The sequence below is a fragment of the Centropristis striata genome, chromosome 5 (assembly GCF_030273125.1).
Source record: "Centropristis striata isolate RG_2023a ecotype Rhode Island chromosome 5, C.striata_1.0, whole genome shotgun sequence".
NCBI lineage: Eukaryota > Metazoa > Chordata > Actinopteri > Perciformes > Serranidae > Centropristis > Centropristis striata.
Window position 1 is genome coordinate 37450826 of NC_081521.1, and position 18391 is coordinate 37469216.

The 18391-nt window shown below is 36.7% G+C and overlaps 1 protein-coding gene across 1 annotated transcript in view; it reads left to right on the top strand.

Annotated features, from left to right (window-relative positions):
• LOC131971907 (microphthalmia-associated transcription factor-like) overlaps positions 1-18391 on the top strand; it is a 34565-nt gene that overhangs the window by 10582 nt on the left and 5592 nt on the right. The window contains exons 2-9 of the mRNA XM_059333575.1: positions 3801-4041; positions 14217-14432; positions 14895-14990; positions 15079-15196; positions 15939-16031; positions 16119-16172; positions 16344-16419; positions 18167-18314. Of these exons, the coding sequence (XP_059189558.1) occupies positions 3801-4041; positions 14217-14432; positions 14895-14990; positions 15079-15196; positions 15939-16031; positions 16119-16172; positions 16344-16419; positions 18167-18314 (1042 nt within the window). The remainder of the gene's footprint in view (positions 1-3800; positions 4042-14216; positions 14433-14894; positions 14991-15078; positions 15197-15938; positions 16032-16118; positions 16173-16343; positions 16420-18166; positions 18315-18391) is intronic.

Below are 18391 nucleotides of genomic sequence, written 5' to 3' on the forward strand. Positions count from 1 at the left end.
TTTTTTGTTGCCGATGCTTTAATGAGACATGTAGAATAAAGTGATTTTGACAGAAATATCACAATTTGAAGCTTTGTTTTGGCTACTTTTTCTAACGGAAAACTTTATAACCGATGATATGTTCAAGGAAAGTAGGAAAGTTCAAATTTCATCAATAATGCCTGCAACAGTTTCTCTTTCAAAGGGTTAATTACAATAAATATCAGTGCAAAAGTGTAGTTATTGTTGGCCTAATGCCGAGTGTCTTCAAGGCCTCACAGCACTGTCAACTACTCAGCGGTTTTCCAAAAAGTCACTGTAGTGCTGCGTTGTCGGTGAACTTAATTGACGTTTTTTTTGTTTGTTGTTTTTCATTTATTAATCACAGATATTTTGCAACATTTCATCCATCCAGGTGACAGCTGTGTGTCTGTGGAGACAGAAACTGCGTCTTATCTTGTGCCTGGTAGCTTTTATGCTTGAGGTTGCTGTGGTTGTTGTTGTTGTTGTTGTTTTTGCGGCGACATAGAAGGTGTTTTCTGCTTGGATTGCCTGTAAACGTGTAAATAAATTATAATCAGAAGGGTCGTTGCCAAATCTATTAAACTCAAACTGTTTAGTGGGGTGTGTAAACACTCCATTTTTATATTTTTACTCCACTTTTATCCACCTCAGTAGAAGGTAAACATCCTAAAGTGCAAACAGAGCAGAGATGGAGGATGTTGGCGGCAGCTCAAGGTGTCCTGTGGAGTTTTACTGTAAACAAACACAAGTCGTGTTTACATCCAGTGTTTCCTTCCAAATGCATTATGTGAATCCTAGAGGTCAAACAAACATGTTGAATGCATTTCCTTTCTCATAAAACATCTGCAGAGCTGATATTTTGAATATTTTACTCACCAGTATTGGCATTAAATTATATTTACAGAACCCAAAGTACTCTTTTTTTAGAATAATATACATTATTTTATTGCCTAATAGTTATTGATGCATTAGTCTGTAAGTAGCATCACTTTAATGTTACAGCTGGTAAATGTGAGGCGATTTTATTGACATAATATTACATACTGCTGGAAAATCTAATTAATATTCTGTAACACTTCATGTATTTGTTGATTATATTTTTTATTAATAGGCTTTAAAAAATCTGAAAAGTAGCTGTCAGATAAATATAGTGGAGTAAAAACGACTTTATTAGCCTAAGATTTGTAGTGGAGTATCTCAAAACTTTGTTATGTCTGACACTATTGATGCTTTTTAATAGAAATTCACATTTTATGTTTATTCTAAATGGAAACGAGAAGGAAAAAGAAACTACTGTTGTCTTGAGATTCAAACAGTGAAGCAGATTAAAGAAAAAAATCAAAGGATTCAGCTCTGGCAGTGGAAATAAAGAAAAAAAAAGCTGTTTTAACATTAGATCCAGTGACTTTTGTTTGAAAATTAGGGGATGAAAGGAAACACAATCGCCCAGAGTCACACAGACAAAGGAATTATGCATATGAACACTAAACCTGATCCTATGTACTGGGAAAAGTACAAAGAAACTTGACCCAAAAAAAGAGTTTAAGAGACCCAAAACTGCTGCAGTACATTTATAAACCAAACGACAGTCTTTGTTCTGCTGTAATCCAGTTTTTAAATCTACTTGTTAATTGATTTATTCAACAATAATCAGTTTATTTGCATCAGCATTGTCTTGAGGAATGAATGAGACAGTTTATGTTAAAGCGTCGGCTGTAATCTTATTTGACTGTAGATAATGGTGTGAAAACGTGGTTTTGTGTTATACCGTAACATGTTTTTGCTCTTGTGCAGGGTTCAGTGGGTGTGGTGTCAGACAATGAGATTATATGCAGTACTGGGGGGAGAATTATGGTATGTTGAGGGCTCAACACCCACTGAATACGCTGTAGACCGAAGCTGTGTTTGACTCCACGGGCTAATTAGTGCGATTACTGCACAGCTGGATTAGCCAGACGTTTTACTGAGTTTTGTCAAAAGGATCACTCACTCGACGAGGGCTTCATCCCGACAACTTCTGCTTCAGCAGAGTCGCTCTATTTTAGGACCGCAGGGCTCTGTCTGGGGAGTAGCCGTCTAAATTTAAGAGAGTGGGAAAACTGAAGCAATCTGTTCCTCTTTTCTGTTGTGTTTCATTCTGCTGATGTAAAAAGCTTTTATGTGTGCAGGGAGGAGCTATTTTATCTCCAAATGAATCAGAATCAGTTAGTTCAGCTCTATGAAATTGCATTTTAAATGACGTTAAAGTGGTTTAATTTGAACAATGTTGATTTCACAAAGTTGGGACATGAAAACGTGAAAAAACAGAACATCCTTTTTGACATATATTCAATTTAAAACTGTTGAAAGACTGTATATTTTTTGTTCAAACTGATAAACTGTTTGTGTGTATCTGTTTTTATTTACATTTTACACAGCGACCCCAAAATGTTTGTTATTGTGGTTGTAGTGTTTATTGTTCTATAAAACAATAGAACAATAAAAGACTGTAAGCAAACAATTATTTTAGTTCACCAATTTCAATTTCAAACAATTTTCTCATTTATGTGTAAAATGTCAAGAGATAGTAAAACAATACAAATCACAATCTCCAAAGGTCAAAATTGACATTTTCATACTGCTTGGTTTGTTTAGCCAACAGCCCAAAACCCAAAGTTTAGAATCCAAATTTACAATCAAATCTACATTTTATTAGCTGGAACCTGCAAATGTTAAAGAAATGTGCTTTTATAAAAGACTGTAACAATTAACAGATTATCTGAAAACAATCATCTACATCGCAGCCGATATAGTGCACCAATATGACCACTATCTTAAGCAAGCAACTTCATTAAGGAATATTAAACATTAATTCACATTATATAAACCCTGAAATGAACACTACACAGTTAAAACAATGAACACAGTTAATTACTGACTATTTAAATAAACAATAAAATAATATCTATATCTATAAATCACCCCAAACATCGTTTTCCGCATAATAAGTTCTGTAAAATGTTTATATATATATATATATATATATATACAGTACAGGCCAAAAGTTTGGACACGCCTTCTCATTCAATGTGTTTCCTTTATTTTCATGACTATTGACATTGTGATTCATCAAAACTATTAATGAACACATGTGGAATTATGTACTTAACAAAAAAGTGTGAAATCACTAAAAACATGTCTTATATTCTAGTAAGCAAAGGGTGGTTACTTTGAGGAATCTAAAATACAAGACATGTTTTCAGTTATTTCACACTTTTTTTGTTAAGTACATAATTCCATATGTGTTCATTCATAGTTTTGATGCCTTCAGTGAGAATCTACAATGTAAATAGTCATGAAAATAAAGAAAAACGCATTGAATGAGTAGGTGTGTGTCCAAACTTTTGGCCTGTACTGTATATATATATATATACCTATAGATACCGATATGTGTGTGATAAATCATTTTTTCGGAAGATAATATTGTCTGAACAATTTATATCTAAAAATGTTATTTTCACATCAATTAATCAACTAGTTATTGCAGCTCTCCAGTTAAGATATTCCCTTTGATCTCTGCCCTGTCACTCATCTTCGTATTAACCTTTTATTCCATCTGCTTTCCCTTCATCTTCTTCTACCTTCTCTGCTCTCTAATCTTCCTCCTCTCTCGTCTCTTTTGCTTGACCTCTCCCTCCTCGTCTGACCCCTCTCTCCCCTCTCTCTGTTATCACTCTGCGTCTGCTCGCCTCTCTTCACCTCGCCGCTCACTGTCTCTGCTCACTCGTCCGACCTCTCTCTCCCCTCTCTCTCCGCAGCAGCCCGTCGGACCAGCACGGCTCCTCCAAGCCCCCGCTGAGCTCCTCGGCCATGACATCACGCATCCTGCTGCGGCAGCAGCTGATGCGGGAGCAGCTTCAGGAGCAGGAGCGGCGGGAGCAGCAGAGACAACAGGCCTCCCAGTACCCACAAACCACAGCGGCCCAGACCCCCGCCATCAATGTCAGTGTCCCAGCCAGTTTACCGCCTGCTGCCCAGGTGCCAATGGAGGTGCTCAAGGTAAACATTAGAAGAAGAATTAATAATAATTATTATTATTATTATTAATCCCACAATGGGGAAATTCAACCTCTGCATTTAACCCATCCTTTTTTTTACACCATGCAAGGAGCAGTGGGCAGCACATTACTGCGCCCGGGGAGCTGTGGAGGGGGGAGGGGGGGTTAGGTGCCTTGCTCAAGGGCACTTCAGTCCTAGACCTGTCAGTACCGGGATTCAAACCAGCGACTCTCCAGTTACAAGCCCGATTCCTAACCTCTAGGCCACGGACAGGATATACCACGGAGGATATATGGCAGCATGTGTGATTAGCAGGCTTTATTACAGTACATGTATAAAGTTTCCACCTCTGGAATTAGAAGTTGCATGTGTCATGGTTGCAGTCTGAATGGTCCAGGCTGCGCTGTATTTATAGACTTTATTGGCTCGTGTGTGTGTGTGTGGACAGTCAGGCAATCGTGGGTTTACTATGACTGTGTGTAAAAAAAAAAAAAACACAGGAGTGAGTGAAGTGTGTTAAAATGCGTATATGGGGATTATCTTTCCTGAGAGAATTCCTCTTTAATGCATGCTGTGCTTCCAGCCATTTGGATTTAGCCATCTTTAATCCTATTTGCTCAGCTAGATTCACATCTTTTCATAGCTTTGATTCCCTGGCAGTCCGAGGGACAGGAGACTGTTGAGATTTTCTGTACGAGTAGAGACCGTTTTGTTTGAGGGATCATTTTAACGAGGCACTTTGGTAAGTTTTTTCTTGTTTGTCTTTTGCTGGTGTTTTTTTGTGCGAGAGTTTGTAATCTTTTTTCAAATGTCGACAGAAATGTGTTTGGCTGGCGGTGAACATGTGTATCTGTTAATCAGAGTTTCTGCATTTCTGCTATTTTGTGGTCACATTTATTCTTTTAATTTTCTCTAATTCAGTTCTTTACGGTATAGAGTACTTGGTTTGTGGTCGGGATTTTGAAAGATAAGCACGTTGAAAATATTTTAATGGAGTTTTTTAAGTGTTCGGAATGAAGTAATGAAGTAAGCCGCTTCAGTTTCAGTTTTGAGCTTATCAAGATGGAGTGCTATATTTATCTTTATGCCATTTTCACAGTTCCCATTGCTTTAAGAAAGACTGGTTTTGTCATTGATTTCCATGTGGTAATTTCATTACATAGATGTGTTTTGAAAGGCCGTACGATCATTGATGCAGGGCTTTTCATTTCCCATACCAAAAAAAAAAATTTTGCACAAATTTGAAATACTTTGTTGCTACAAAACTGACTTTTTTACAACATCATGAAGGTTCTAGTCACCTAATGACGGCCTATATGGTGAGTAAGTTACCTCAGACATTGTTGTATGAAATATTGCATGTAGAAAGATAATATTATAGCTGCTAAACAGGTTGGGGTACTGTAGATTGTAAGCAATTGCTTTGACCCTTCAATGGAAAAGAGGAGCTTTATTTAAAGAAGCTTTTAATTGTATAACCTCACATTAGGTGTAGTATAAAGCACTGATACACTGCAAGCTATTAAGTAATCTTTGTTGATCTAAATCCATCCACAACACGGTCAGAGATTTCATGGTTACTTGCTCAGCCACTCTTTCATCACCCTAGATGTGTGTGGCATGGGCCAGCAGCAGAGGAGGACAAATACAGTATATCCATTGAAAACACTGCCCTGCTCATGCAGCATAAACATTACTTTCTCTGCATAATCTGCAGCTCTTTGAGAGGTTTAGGGCACCCCCACCCCCAAACCCTTGCTCTGTGTACAATACATCAAGTTAGAGTAATTTCTCTGCTTTGGCCAGAGCTTACACACATTCTTCATTGACTGAAAATGAAAAGGCCGTTCCAGCTTGGAGCTGTTGAGCTGGGTTAACCTACTCCCCTGTCTGTGGGTAGATTAGCAGAGTCCACAAAAAGCTCAGGGGTACCAGGCAGAGCTGCTGGACCTCAAAAAGTGCAAACATTAAGCTCAGATGAGTTTATCTAAAGACTGATTGGACCCTTAATTAACCAAGTGACCTCTGACCTTTTGGGGAATAAGTACGGGATCAGTTTAGGGATCAAGACAAAGGCGAGCACAGCCTTACCACACACCGAACGCTAATTCAGTGAAGAATGCTCATAATTAGCCTCCACTGCCTTCATTCCTTGGCATATTTAAGAGGAAAAAAAACACTGCTTTGAAATGTATGTAGGATAACTTCCTAAAAGGGTTAAAAAATGATTTCTTTTTTCAAAGGATTTGTGGTGCCACGAAGAGAACAAAGTACTCTTCAACCCTGTACAAAATGTACGTTTCATCTGGATTATAGAATCGCTGTAGCTCGTGACCATCACAACGTATACAAAGATGCCGCACAGATATCTCATTTTAGTCATTTATGGGAGTTAATGCAAAGAGGCATTTGAGAGAAATGCACATTTTGTAATCCTTAATCTAAAACATTGTACTTTATTAAGCCTGCATTGTGCAGTGTAATCAGTTAATGAAATCACACACACACACACAGTATAAGTGCATTGCTGTCACAGTAAATAATAATTAGCTCCCCGGTCATTACAGCTGTACATTATGAGGATATAAAACAGTAAAGCACACAGTCAGGACCTATTGTCTGAGCTTTTATGCTAATTTTAACACAACATTTCCCATTTAAGGACACAGAGTTTGTGTTTTGTTGGTAATTTGCAACGTTTTTTTGCATAATAGCATGACAATACATCACAGGTGGAGAACACCGCAGGTTGCTCTGATGTAGCTGCTCACATTAGCATCACAGTTGTTGTCTGCAAGTTCCACACAGCACGTTAGCAGCTTAACTGTGAAACAAAGTGGCCTATTCTTCTCGCTTGCATAGCAAATGGGGGCATTCTTGTTAATGTATCCTGGTCGGACCATCATGGAATGCCCAGAGCATGCAAGTAAAAAAAAAAAAAAAAAAATACAGATCAGTGTTTGTCAGCTCTCATACTGCTTCCTCTTCTCACAGTACAGCAGGACGCTTTGTGCGTGCTTCTGCAGAGGGTTTCGGACTCTTTGAGGGGTTAAGTTGCTGATGTCCTCGGGGGCTTTTTAAGACTAAATACGAGCTGATAAACAACAAGCTGTCTTGTTTGCTGTGGTTGCAGATGCTGTGAGTTAGCAGTTGACGTCACATTTCCAAACTGTGTGTTTTGGAAATAGCACATTAAGTGATGTTGGGGAAAGTAAAGTTCAAGTCCTGCTGGCGCTAAGATCTCTCGATAATAATCCGTTGTTCTCATCAGTGGCTCTCACACGAGCTGACAAAGGGAGTTATTAGTCTATGATTAGACTTAAACCAATGCAGTGTTTAGACTCCTTATAGTATTTAATAGACAGTGACAAAGACCCCGTAGAAGACCAGTTTGTGTAGATTTGTCCACTCTGTCAAAACACCATGAAAAGGATCTTGTTCCACTCTCCCGCCTCTTTAAAAACAGATACTTTTTCGCCCTCAGACCAGTTCGTCCTAACAAAAGATACAGTATGTATTGACAAGGCTGGGATGTTCCACCCTGAGGTCTGTGGCCCCTCAGGGGACTCCAATGAACTCAGAGTTGTGCAATCATCTCATTATGTGTGATAATTTTGGAAATCCCTCTGGACAAAAGAAGGCTTGAAAAAACACTTATTTAAATGTAAAGATAAAACCAACAGTAAATGTAAGACGTCTTCTATTGACTGTATCAGTAAGATACAGAGTTTAAGGTTGTGGCTTATAGTTATTTTGTTCATAATCGATTGATCTGCTTATTATTTTCTCAGCTAATTGATTAATCATTTGGGCAAGAGTCAGAAATTAGAGAAAGATGCAATTCACAAGAATCCAAGATGATGTATTTCGACTGTTTTGTTCAATCCACAGTGGAAAATTTGCACATTTGAGAAGCTGAAACCATCAAAGAGAATTATGTAATGAATCAATTTTGCATAGTAACCCACAATTTTCATTATTGATAAATCTGCTGATTGTTTTCTTGATTGCCGATTAATTGCTATAGAATGTATGGAAATTGTTCTGGAAATTCCTTCATGATTTCCTAAAGTCTTGACTTAAACAATAAGGTTATTATCAACAGACGACTGATCACTCTACACTGTCAAAAATGTTTGTAGAAATAACAGTACAACTCTGTCAAACACATCAGATATGGGGCATAAAATTAAATATTGTACATCACCGTATTAGACACTTTTAATTACCGTAAATCAAAGAATAGCACAAAACGTTTTTTTTTTTTTCTGTCATAAACTGGAAGAAGCACACAGTTTTGCTGTAAAAATATAACATTTTCATGCAAAATTTATGGAGAAATACCATGGTGTGTGATTGAATGACACAATTACCCTAAAAATAACAGGATTATTCAGTCTAAATTACAGGTTTTTTTTTAATTTAGAATAGAAAATCCACTCACTGTATTTTTTACGGTGAAGTTCTGGCAACCACAGCTGCCGGTATTTTACCGTAAATTAAACAGATTATTTTTTACAGTGTAACATAAACATGATGTATCTGGTCAAGACTCTACAGAGTGAGACCCAACTGTTGTATCCACTGAAATGCTGGGATTATGTTTTTATTGGAAGATCTTTTACTTTATCTTGTGCACATAATGCCCTAATGACATTGTTGTTCCCATGTGAGAGAGAGAGACCTACTATAATCCTGTGTACAGTGTGATTGTATCTATTTTTAGAGAGTGACAGCTATCAGTTAAGTGGAAGTGTGATTTCACAGAAGAGGTGAACAGACGCAGAGAGACAGAGTCAGTTCTGTAGATGTATGTAATTGCAATTGCAACAGATAAATGTTGCCTTTTTTTCTGATACCAGATTTTTTGGGAGATTTTTTTTACACCATTCAAATAAAAATAAAATGTTCAAGTGGAAATGTTAGTGTGATGTTCCTTGCATGCTAAAGTGAAATACTATAATAGATAAATCATCATCCATGTGAGCATATACACTACTGGTCAAAAGTTTAAGAACACACCAACTTTTCCAGAATTGAATTGAAAATGATGCAGTTTAATGTCTCAGTCTACTCTGAAATGAATGCACATTTGCAACATTTAAAATTCTTCATTGAGCATGATAGTGTTTTGAAAATAAAAAAAAGATTCAAAATCACACACAAAATGACCAAAAAAGACACAAAATGACTTACAAAGACATGAAAAGAATTAAAAAATGGACAAAATAGCCCAAGACTCCATAGAGTTAAGTTGTTAACCCATTTCTTGTTCCCTGAAAAAAGGCCTACTTGTATAATTCTGAAATGTACATTATTTTTCAGTTTTGGTTAAGCTTACCTTTTTTTATTTACCTCTGGCAGTTCACCACTTACCTTTGTACCCTTTCAAGCTGTTCATTTGACTTGAACTGCTTGAATATCAATTAAAAAATTGAAAAATTGGGGTGTTCTAAAACTTTTGACCGGTAGTGTATATATATATATTTTTTTTTTAAACTTAAATTTTTATTGAAAATGTTCAACTCCACATGTAAACATCAAAGTATACATATAGATCCATTACATTCTATGGGTGGAGCGGCTGAAAAAAACAGATACAACTGAAAAGAGAACAACAAAAAGAAAGGAAGTACAACAGTCGTGGCTACATGCGTCCATTATTAAATTACACTGTATACAGATCCAAGAGAAAATAATATGAATAAGATAAATTTCAGGTATTCCCAACTGTGTCCCATTGCGTCCACTTCACCCATTTAGTCAAAAAGACATTTTCCTTCATTCTAAGTATATATGTCATTCTCTCCATGTTTGAGCATATTTTAAATGCTGGCTGGATTTATTTGCTGGCATCCACAGAAATATGACTAGTTTTTGACAAAACTTTAAAAAAACACCCAGCTACTCAGTATTCAATGTCGAAAAACAAATGACACAGCCAGGAAACAAACAGAAGCAAAAGCTGAACCAAGCCATACGTTAATATCTGCATGTTTTCAGGCCTTTAAAAAAAAAGAAAAAAGCAGAAGCAGCTGCTATAAAATCTAACGGTTGTTCCCACAGGACAGAACATTCAGTAATCCTGGAGGTCAGTGGGGACGCCTCAAGTGTTGGAATGAACCAAGTCATAACAAAGACAGGATTAACTGTTTTCTTACGAATGCTTTCCTGCCAGAAAAATGTTTAAATATGTAAAAAAAAAAAAATTAAAAAAAAAATCACTTTTCAAATGTACCCTTATTTAATCAAATTAAATAATTCTAATATTTAATAACTCATTCTCAGACTGATATTCAAGAGAGACTGAAGTAAAATTATTATAGTAAAAAGTTATTTCTTTTAGACAAAATGCCAAAAATCCACAGCTTCAGCTTCTCTAATGTCACTTTTTCTGCTCATTTAAAAAAAAAAATCTTAACATATTTAAATCTAGGGTTTAGATTATACAGAACAAGCAAACTTTTACTATTTTCTGACATTTTAGTGATTAGATAATTAATCAAAAGGATAATTGTCGGATTCATTTAAAACAAAAATGGAAGAATCAGTAGTAAAAAACGGATCAGAAAAATATGTTTTATATAGATTTATGAGACTATTCTGTCACAGTTTAGTTCATTATATAGTTTAGTAGTATATTAACAGTTAACCGGTCTTCACTGTTTGTTTAGCCATTGTTTACGCATGCTGGTGCAAATAATTGGATTGCTCATTTATGGCTCAAGTATTATCCATCAGGATTAGGTTTCTAAATACTCTGCTGCATATTATATGCATTCATTCTATTTTCAGGCTCAGCGTCACTGTAGTTGACACCATTTCTAAATCACCCCGGCATCATTTTCTGCATTATAAGACAACTTATTTTCATATCGGCACACTGATAGATACCCACGTGTCTGTGATTGGTTACATTTGAGAGTTTATACAGCAAAACTAGAACCTCTTCTATCATGCAAAATGCTCAAATGTTGAAATGATTCATGAACATAAACCATAAACATTAACTGCTCCTAACGCTGACAGAAAAAATAGCATCTAGTCCATCTCTGGACCTCTGTCTGTCCCCAGTTCATGGCGGTCAGTCAGTAGAGTGTCACTTGACTAAAGGATTGTAGTGACCCACATTAATGAATCTCATTGTTTTTCGCTTTAGCCCAAAGCATGACAGGGTTCTTCTCAATGAATAATTGACATGCTGTAAATATGTTACCCTCTGTGGTGTGAGTAGGTTTACAACCATGTAATGAAATAATACCTGTGTGATAAATGTTAATGTACCTCACATGAGTTTCCCCCTGTAGAACAATGATTCTGTCTCTGAGCATGGACTGTTAAAGAAAGAGTCTCTGTTCTGGAGAGAAGTGGAAAAGTGGAGAAGTAAGGGACACAAGGAAAGACAATCAGGACAGATAGCCTGATGTGAAACAGACACAGGTGTGACAAGTGATAAGTCAAAGTAATTGGGATGGGAATTATTTAGATTTTATTTATATCAGTGACATCATCATTGTTTGTTTAGACTTGCTTTTTTCAGTTGCCTTGTCGTGTATGCATATACAGTACAGGCCAAAAGTTTGGACCCACACCTTCTCATTCAATGCGTTTTTCTTTATTTTCATGACTATTTACATTGTAGATTCTCACTGAAGGCATCAAAACTATGAATGAACACATATGGAATTATGTACTTAACAAAAAAAGTGTGAAATAACTGAAAACATGTCTTGTATTTTAGATTCCTCAAAGTAGCCACCCTTTGCTTACTAGAATATAAGACATGTTTTCAGTGATTTCACACTTTTTTGTTAAGTACATAATTCCACATGTGTTCATTAATAGTTTTGATGAATCACAATGTCAATAGTCATGAAAATAAAGGAAACGCATTGAATGAGAAGGCGTGTCCAAACTTTTGGCCTGTACTGTATTTTTACTTACTTTTTTTTTTTCCATTATTTTTATTCCGTTGTTTGGCACTTTGTGATGCTCTGCTCCTGACCGGTGCAATATAAATAAACCTATTATTATAATTATTATTATCAAGTTTGCCTTTCTGTCCGATTCTTTATCTTTATCTCTCAAAAAAGTACACACTTTAAAGCCTTCACACTTTTTCAGCATCAATATAACTGTTTTAGGATCTCTTCGTCGGAACAGAATGTGGATGAAATTTAAGAATTGAAGCCTGTTTTGCATAAAAAGACGTTTCAGCACGTTGCTCATTTCCACCCTGAAATGGTCATTGTTAGCATTGTTATCATCTTTATTTGCCACACTTTGGACCACTTTTCCTCTCTGCGATGACTCCTTTTTGTTGCAAGTTTCCAGCAACATAGACACAGACTTTGATGTTATTGTGTTTCAATTCACAACTGTTCAAGGAAAATGCTGGCATCGATACAAGGAATTGCTCATTCAATTCTGATGAAACGCATGATTTGGAACCAGTTCTCAACTGGAACCGATTCTTCATTTCCATCCTGACTCTCTAAAGACACACTGACACAGCTGCATAATAATCAACGTGCACGTTTGGACCTGGTCACATTGTCTTATCGTCATCATGATTATGTTTTATTAGCGGCCAGTTTCCACAGATATTAAGTGTCCATGCTTTGCAACAGGACGTATCAACGCATTTGTTCTTTTTCTCCGACTCCACGTGTTATAATAACCATATCATCTGTCAAGAGCAGTGTGCAGAGGCCGGGGGATTTCACAGAGGCAGAGGAAATGTCAGAGGTAGCTTAGAGTTTGTCCTGAGCCTGTGACCTCCTCAGCTCTGATAATGAACCAATGAATACATGTATAAAATGAAGTAGCAAATTGCTACTGTAAAAATGTAATTTAGACGCACGAAAACGGCCAAGCTGCAGACATACAAGCATGTAAGAGAGTTGATTCTTTGTGCTGTGCTGAACTGGGAACTCACGCTTAGCGTCCACAGGGTTAAATAAGTGGATGTGGCAAAGCAACAGCCCCAGGCAAGCTTCAGTAAAAGAGGTGGTCTTGCAAAACAAAGGCACTAACTGTTAGCGGAACATCCTGACATCAAGTGATAAATTCGGATTTTACATAAAACAAAACAAATTTGAAAAAGGTCATTGTATTTCTCTGATGTGCATAACTAATGACTTTTCTTGTCCTTTAAAAGATGAGCTGGAAGTGTCTTTCCTTAGCAGGCTTAGTCTTCAGAAGCAGAAGCAGCTGCAGCACTTCTTAGCTTAGATTGAAGTAAAGCACAGAGGTTGTCTTTTTAAAGTAGACGGATCACTTTACTGTAAATTATGCTTGAACTGCTTGGATACCAACATTATGAGGTATGTGTAAAATGTTTTTTAAGGGTATTTTTTTAAATATACATGATAAATAACGTAACCGTACAACTCAGCTGACACATGTTACTACATGTGCTACATATCTAAATTTAGTGATGTGTTATTTCTTTGTTTTCATAAACCACAGAATCTGATTTTTTAAAAATCAGGCAAAAGACGGGTAGCAGGTTTAAATATAGACTCCCAATGTGAGCTGGAATGCAGCAGCACTTGTTCTATTTAAAATGTGTTTCCAGCCTGACAAACACTGTCTGTGAAGTTTGTTTATGTGCCTGCAGTAGCTTTTCTGGATCATTAATGCTGCGTGGGGATTAATGATCCACACAAATCAAATGCATCCATAACCAAGCAGTGCAGAGACGGGCGTGCATGTAATTCCTGTTACTTAAAATATGTGGAATATTAATGTAGGAAAGCAGAATGAGGTAGAATGTAGAGAAAGATATGTAGAAATACTTTTCGACTGAGACTCTTGAGATAACGCCGCTTGACAGCGTCAAAAGGAAAATGCATAATTCATGATAGGATTTGAACTCAGTGGCAAGTTTATTTTAATATTATAGTCAGAAATACTAAAGACAGGCTTTGAGGTATATTTAGAGTTTTTTGAATCGATATGTATCTAAAAATATTTTTCTTATCTAATAAAAGACGGCGTTGCCAAAAAATATGACTACAAAAATAATATAGCTGCAGTTGCAAGGGGGATTATTTGAATGTGATTTATTCCCAAACAAGCTTCATTTCCCGTGTGGCACCCGTAACCATTAACACGTCCAACATGTGAGCTGCAACTAATACTTTTTCTTTTGTCTTGTCATTCTCCCGCAGGTCCAGACTCACCTGGAGAACCCAACCAAGTACCACATCCAGCGCTCCCAGCAGCAGCAGGTGAAGCGGTACCTGGGGAAGCTTGGCTCTCAGGTGTTGAGCTTGCCCTGCCACAACCAGTCCTCTGACCACGGGGGCATGCCGCCAGGGCCGGGCAACAGCGCCCCCAACAGCCCTATGGCCTTACTGACCCTGAACTCTAACTGCGAGAAAGAGGTGAATGCTCCATGTTTGTCATATTAACACAGAAAATATGCCTTTTTTTGACTCAGTAAATCAGTTCTATGTATTTATTTATTTATTTATTTATTTATTAGGATCCCCATTAGCCATCACTCTGTTGTGGGAGTAAGGTATATACTATACCTTGATTGTTTGCTTTTACTCTTCCTGTAAGTCGCTTTGGATAAAAGCGTCTGCTAAATGACTAAATGTAAATGTAAAATGTAAATGTAATGGCTATTCTTCCTGGGGTCCTCAAACAAGACACAATTGAAATACATAGTAAAAGCATACAGAGTAACAATTAGAATCTAGAATCTCTGGCAGTTATTAGAAAAAACTACAATATTAAATTCAATAATTTACCAAAAAGTGGAATACCGATTACAATTCAAAGAAATGATCAAAAACAGTTTTTAAAACAGCTAACGTATGTCCTGTGTTGTCTTGTTTTAGATGGATGATGTCATTGATGACATTATTAGTCTGGAGTCCAGTTACAGTGATGATATCCTCGGCCTGATGGACCCAGGACTTCAGATGGCTAATGCGGTATGTGTGTGTGTGTGCTTAGCCTGCATACAGACCGGACACTTTATTGGGGTGGTCCTTACTTACTGTGTTTGCTGTGTCCCCACAGCTCCCCGTGAATGCTAACCTCATGGACTTGTATGGTAATCAGGGTATGTCCCAGCAAGGTCTGCCCATCAGCAACTCCTGCCCTGCCAACCTGCCCAACATCAAAAGGGAATATTCCGGTAAGCAGCACAGCAAGAGACACACTAACACTTCAACACCTGGCTTCTTTAATCAAAATATATTATATAATTATAGATCTGTGAGCTGTGAAAATAAACAGTCAATAAACAGTCAAAAACACAATCAATTAAGCTCCTCTATTGCATTAAAGCTCTAATAATTCATAGGAAGTTCTACTCCAGTTTAAAAAGCGGTACAAACACATGGTTTTCACAAGGTACAGGGAGGAAGAAGGGCTTTAACAACCGGGTGTTTTCATAAATTATAAATAATTCATGTATTTGTTTATGTAATCTATTTCTTTTTTAAAAAAAAAAAAAAATTTTTTTTTTTGCAAATATGTATTATTTAAATATGTGTTTAGGGGGGAAAAAAAAGTGTTAATTGAGTAGTGGAGAAGGGGTAGGTTTAAATAAGCATATGCTTCATCCTACTCCTTTTCGGACATGTTGCGTTCACATTACAGCGTTTGTTTTGACTATTGCTATTTTTTGTTTTGTTTTGATTATTCTCATTGGATGTATTTGTTTTTGTGTTTACTTTGTTGTGTTACTCGCACATGTTCGAAATAAAAAGCTGAACTGAACTGGACTTTTTGCAGCAGTTTTTCATAAATAATCTTGTAACCCTCCTCTGTGTGGGGATGTTCACCGTGACCGTGATTGGAAAACATGACGGACATCTTTTCCAATGTATCCATTCTGCACATTTTGATATTAACAACAACATTATTTGTAACAGTTTCACAATCCCCGGCCATCATGCATATGCTGGATAAGTCCGGATCCTGCGGCAAGTTTGACAACTATCAAAGGCCCGAAGGCTTCCCTGTGGGTATGTACTGATAATTAGCTTCAAGCTCATTGTTTATGCTCGCACTGCACTGTGAATTATATTGATCAATCAATTTTTTTCCAAAAGCAGAGGTAAGAGCGATGGCAAAGGAGAGGCAGAAGAAGGATAACCATAATTTGAGTGAGTTTTAATTGCACTTAAATGACTCTTTAAATATACATATAACTCTATATAGTCTATCACTTTGGTTGTCATAGTGTCTTCTTTATTACTTTATAAAAAAGATAATGAAAATACATTTTCAGATGGTGTTTCATCAACTAATTTTTCTCTTCTGTTTTTCTTCTGTAGTTGAGAGAAGACGACGGTTTAACATCAATGATCGAATCAAGGAATTGGGCACTTTAATTCCTAAATCCAATGACCCGTAAGTTATTTATTTTATTCACTTTCCTTAAAACATTTTTTTTAAATATTTTTTAAGAAAGATTTGCAAATCATAACACGTTAGTCATTTGCAACTAAAATTTACAATCTAACAAGGAAAAGGCTTGGAAGATAAAATGGTTTTTCATGATTTTGTGGCAAAATAGAGCGGGGTAGAAGAGATTATTCCAGCAAAAGCAATCTTTTTTTTTTAATTCAGAGGGGAAAATTTCAAAAATTGAACACGTTCCTTATTTGATGGACCTATGTGGCTGCAGATCTGTTGATTTTAAGTAAGAGATGTTAAATCAATCACAAAATGGTTAAAGGAATAAAGTATTTAAATAAACAATCAGATTGAATACACACATCAAATACAAGTCACACACAAAATAAGTCATTATTTGATGTGTCAGATTATGGGTGTATTCTAAGCTTATTTTATGTATGTATTGACATTTAACAGCATCACTTTGAGCTCGTTCTCCTCTGCCCTTTAACCTGGCCTGTGGCCCTGGGACAGTCCCAGCCGCCCCCTTTTGTTATCTCTATCCACCCGCAGTTGTTTTGCTAAACCCTTGCTGGGTGCTCCACCCACACACATACACTACCGGTCAAAAGTTTTAGAACACCCCAATTTTTCCAGTTTTTTATTGAAATTCAAGCAGTTCAAGTCAAATGAACAGCTTGAAAGGGTACGAAGGTAAGTGGTGAACTGCCAGAGGTAAATAAAAAAAGGTAAGCTTAACCAAAACTGAAAAATAATGTACATTTCAGAATTATACAAGTACAGTAGGCCTTTTTCAGGGAACAAGAAATGGGTTAACAACTTAACTCTATGGAGTCTTGGGCTATTTTGTCCTTTTTTTTTTTATTATTTTCATGTCTTTGTAAGTCATTTTGTCTTTTTTGGGTCATTTTGTGTCTTTTTTTAGTCCTTTAGTCCAACATAAAATGTGATTTTGAATCTTTTTTTTACTTTCAAAACACTATCATGCTCAATAAAGAATTTTAAATGTTGCAAATGTGCATTAATTTCAGAGTACACTGTGACATTAAACTGCATAATTTTCAATTAAATTCTGGAAAAGTTGGTGTGTTCTAAAACTTTTGACCAGTAGTGTACCTACGTACACACTTACTGCCTTTTACAAACAGATCTGGCTAAACATGGTTATCATTGTAGATAGTACATGATGTAAGAAAACACATGCTGCATGTGTTTTTTTAGCATTACAAGTCTTCAATACTGGTGTTCATTCATTAACTTAAATTGGAATTCATCAATACAACCATAAACAAAAACATCTGTATCTGGCTTCTAACCTCTTAAATTCAAAAGTAAAACCTTGCAGCAGGATCATTTTTTAATCTATAATGCATATAAAGTTTTTTGCTGTTTAATATTGGAGGGATACATTTTATCCTGTTAAAACTTCCACTGCAACCTTCGATTCTTCAGGGCGCTCGGGGTCATTCTTATGACTGCTTATGATCTCAGTGACCTCCCCTGTATAAATTTACAATGCAGCATTCAGTCCTGCGGCTAATTCAGACTTTTAACTGCTGGTAACCTCGGCGACCTCATTAAAAGCTCGAGTCATCCTCATTATTATCTTGTTTTTCTAACTGAAGACTAAATAGTAGTGAGTGGTCTGTTAAAGCAGCCGAGTCTAATGAAAGCCTGTACTCAGATGGCTGACTCCATAACTACAGTTTCCGTATAATGTCTCCTCTGTGGTTTCCAGGGACATGCGCTGGAACAAAGGCACCATCCTGAAGGCATCAGTGGACTACATCAGGAAACTGCAGCGGGAGCAGCAGAGGGCCAAGGAGCTGGAGAGTCGGCAGAAGAAGCTCGAGCATGCCAATCGACATCTGATGTTGAGGATACAGGTAAACAAACTTTCCTGACGTCTGAAAAGTGAAGTCATTGCAGGAGAGTCTCAAACATGCATTCTTTCTGATGGCCA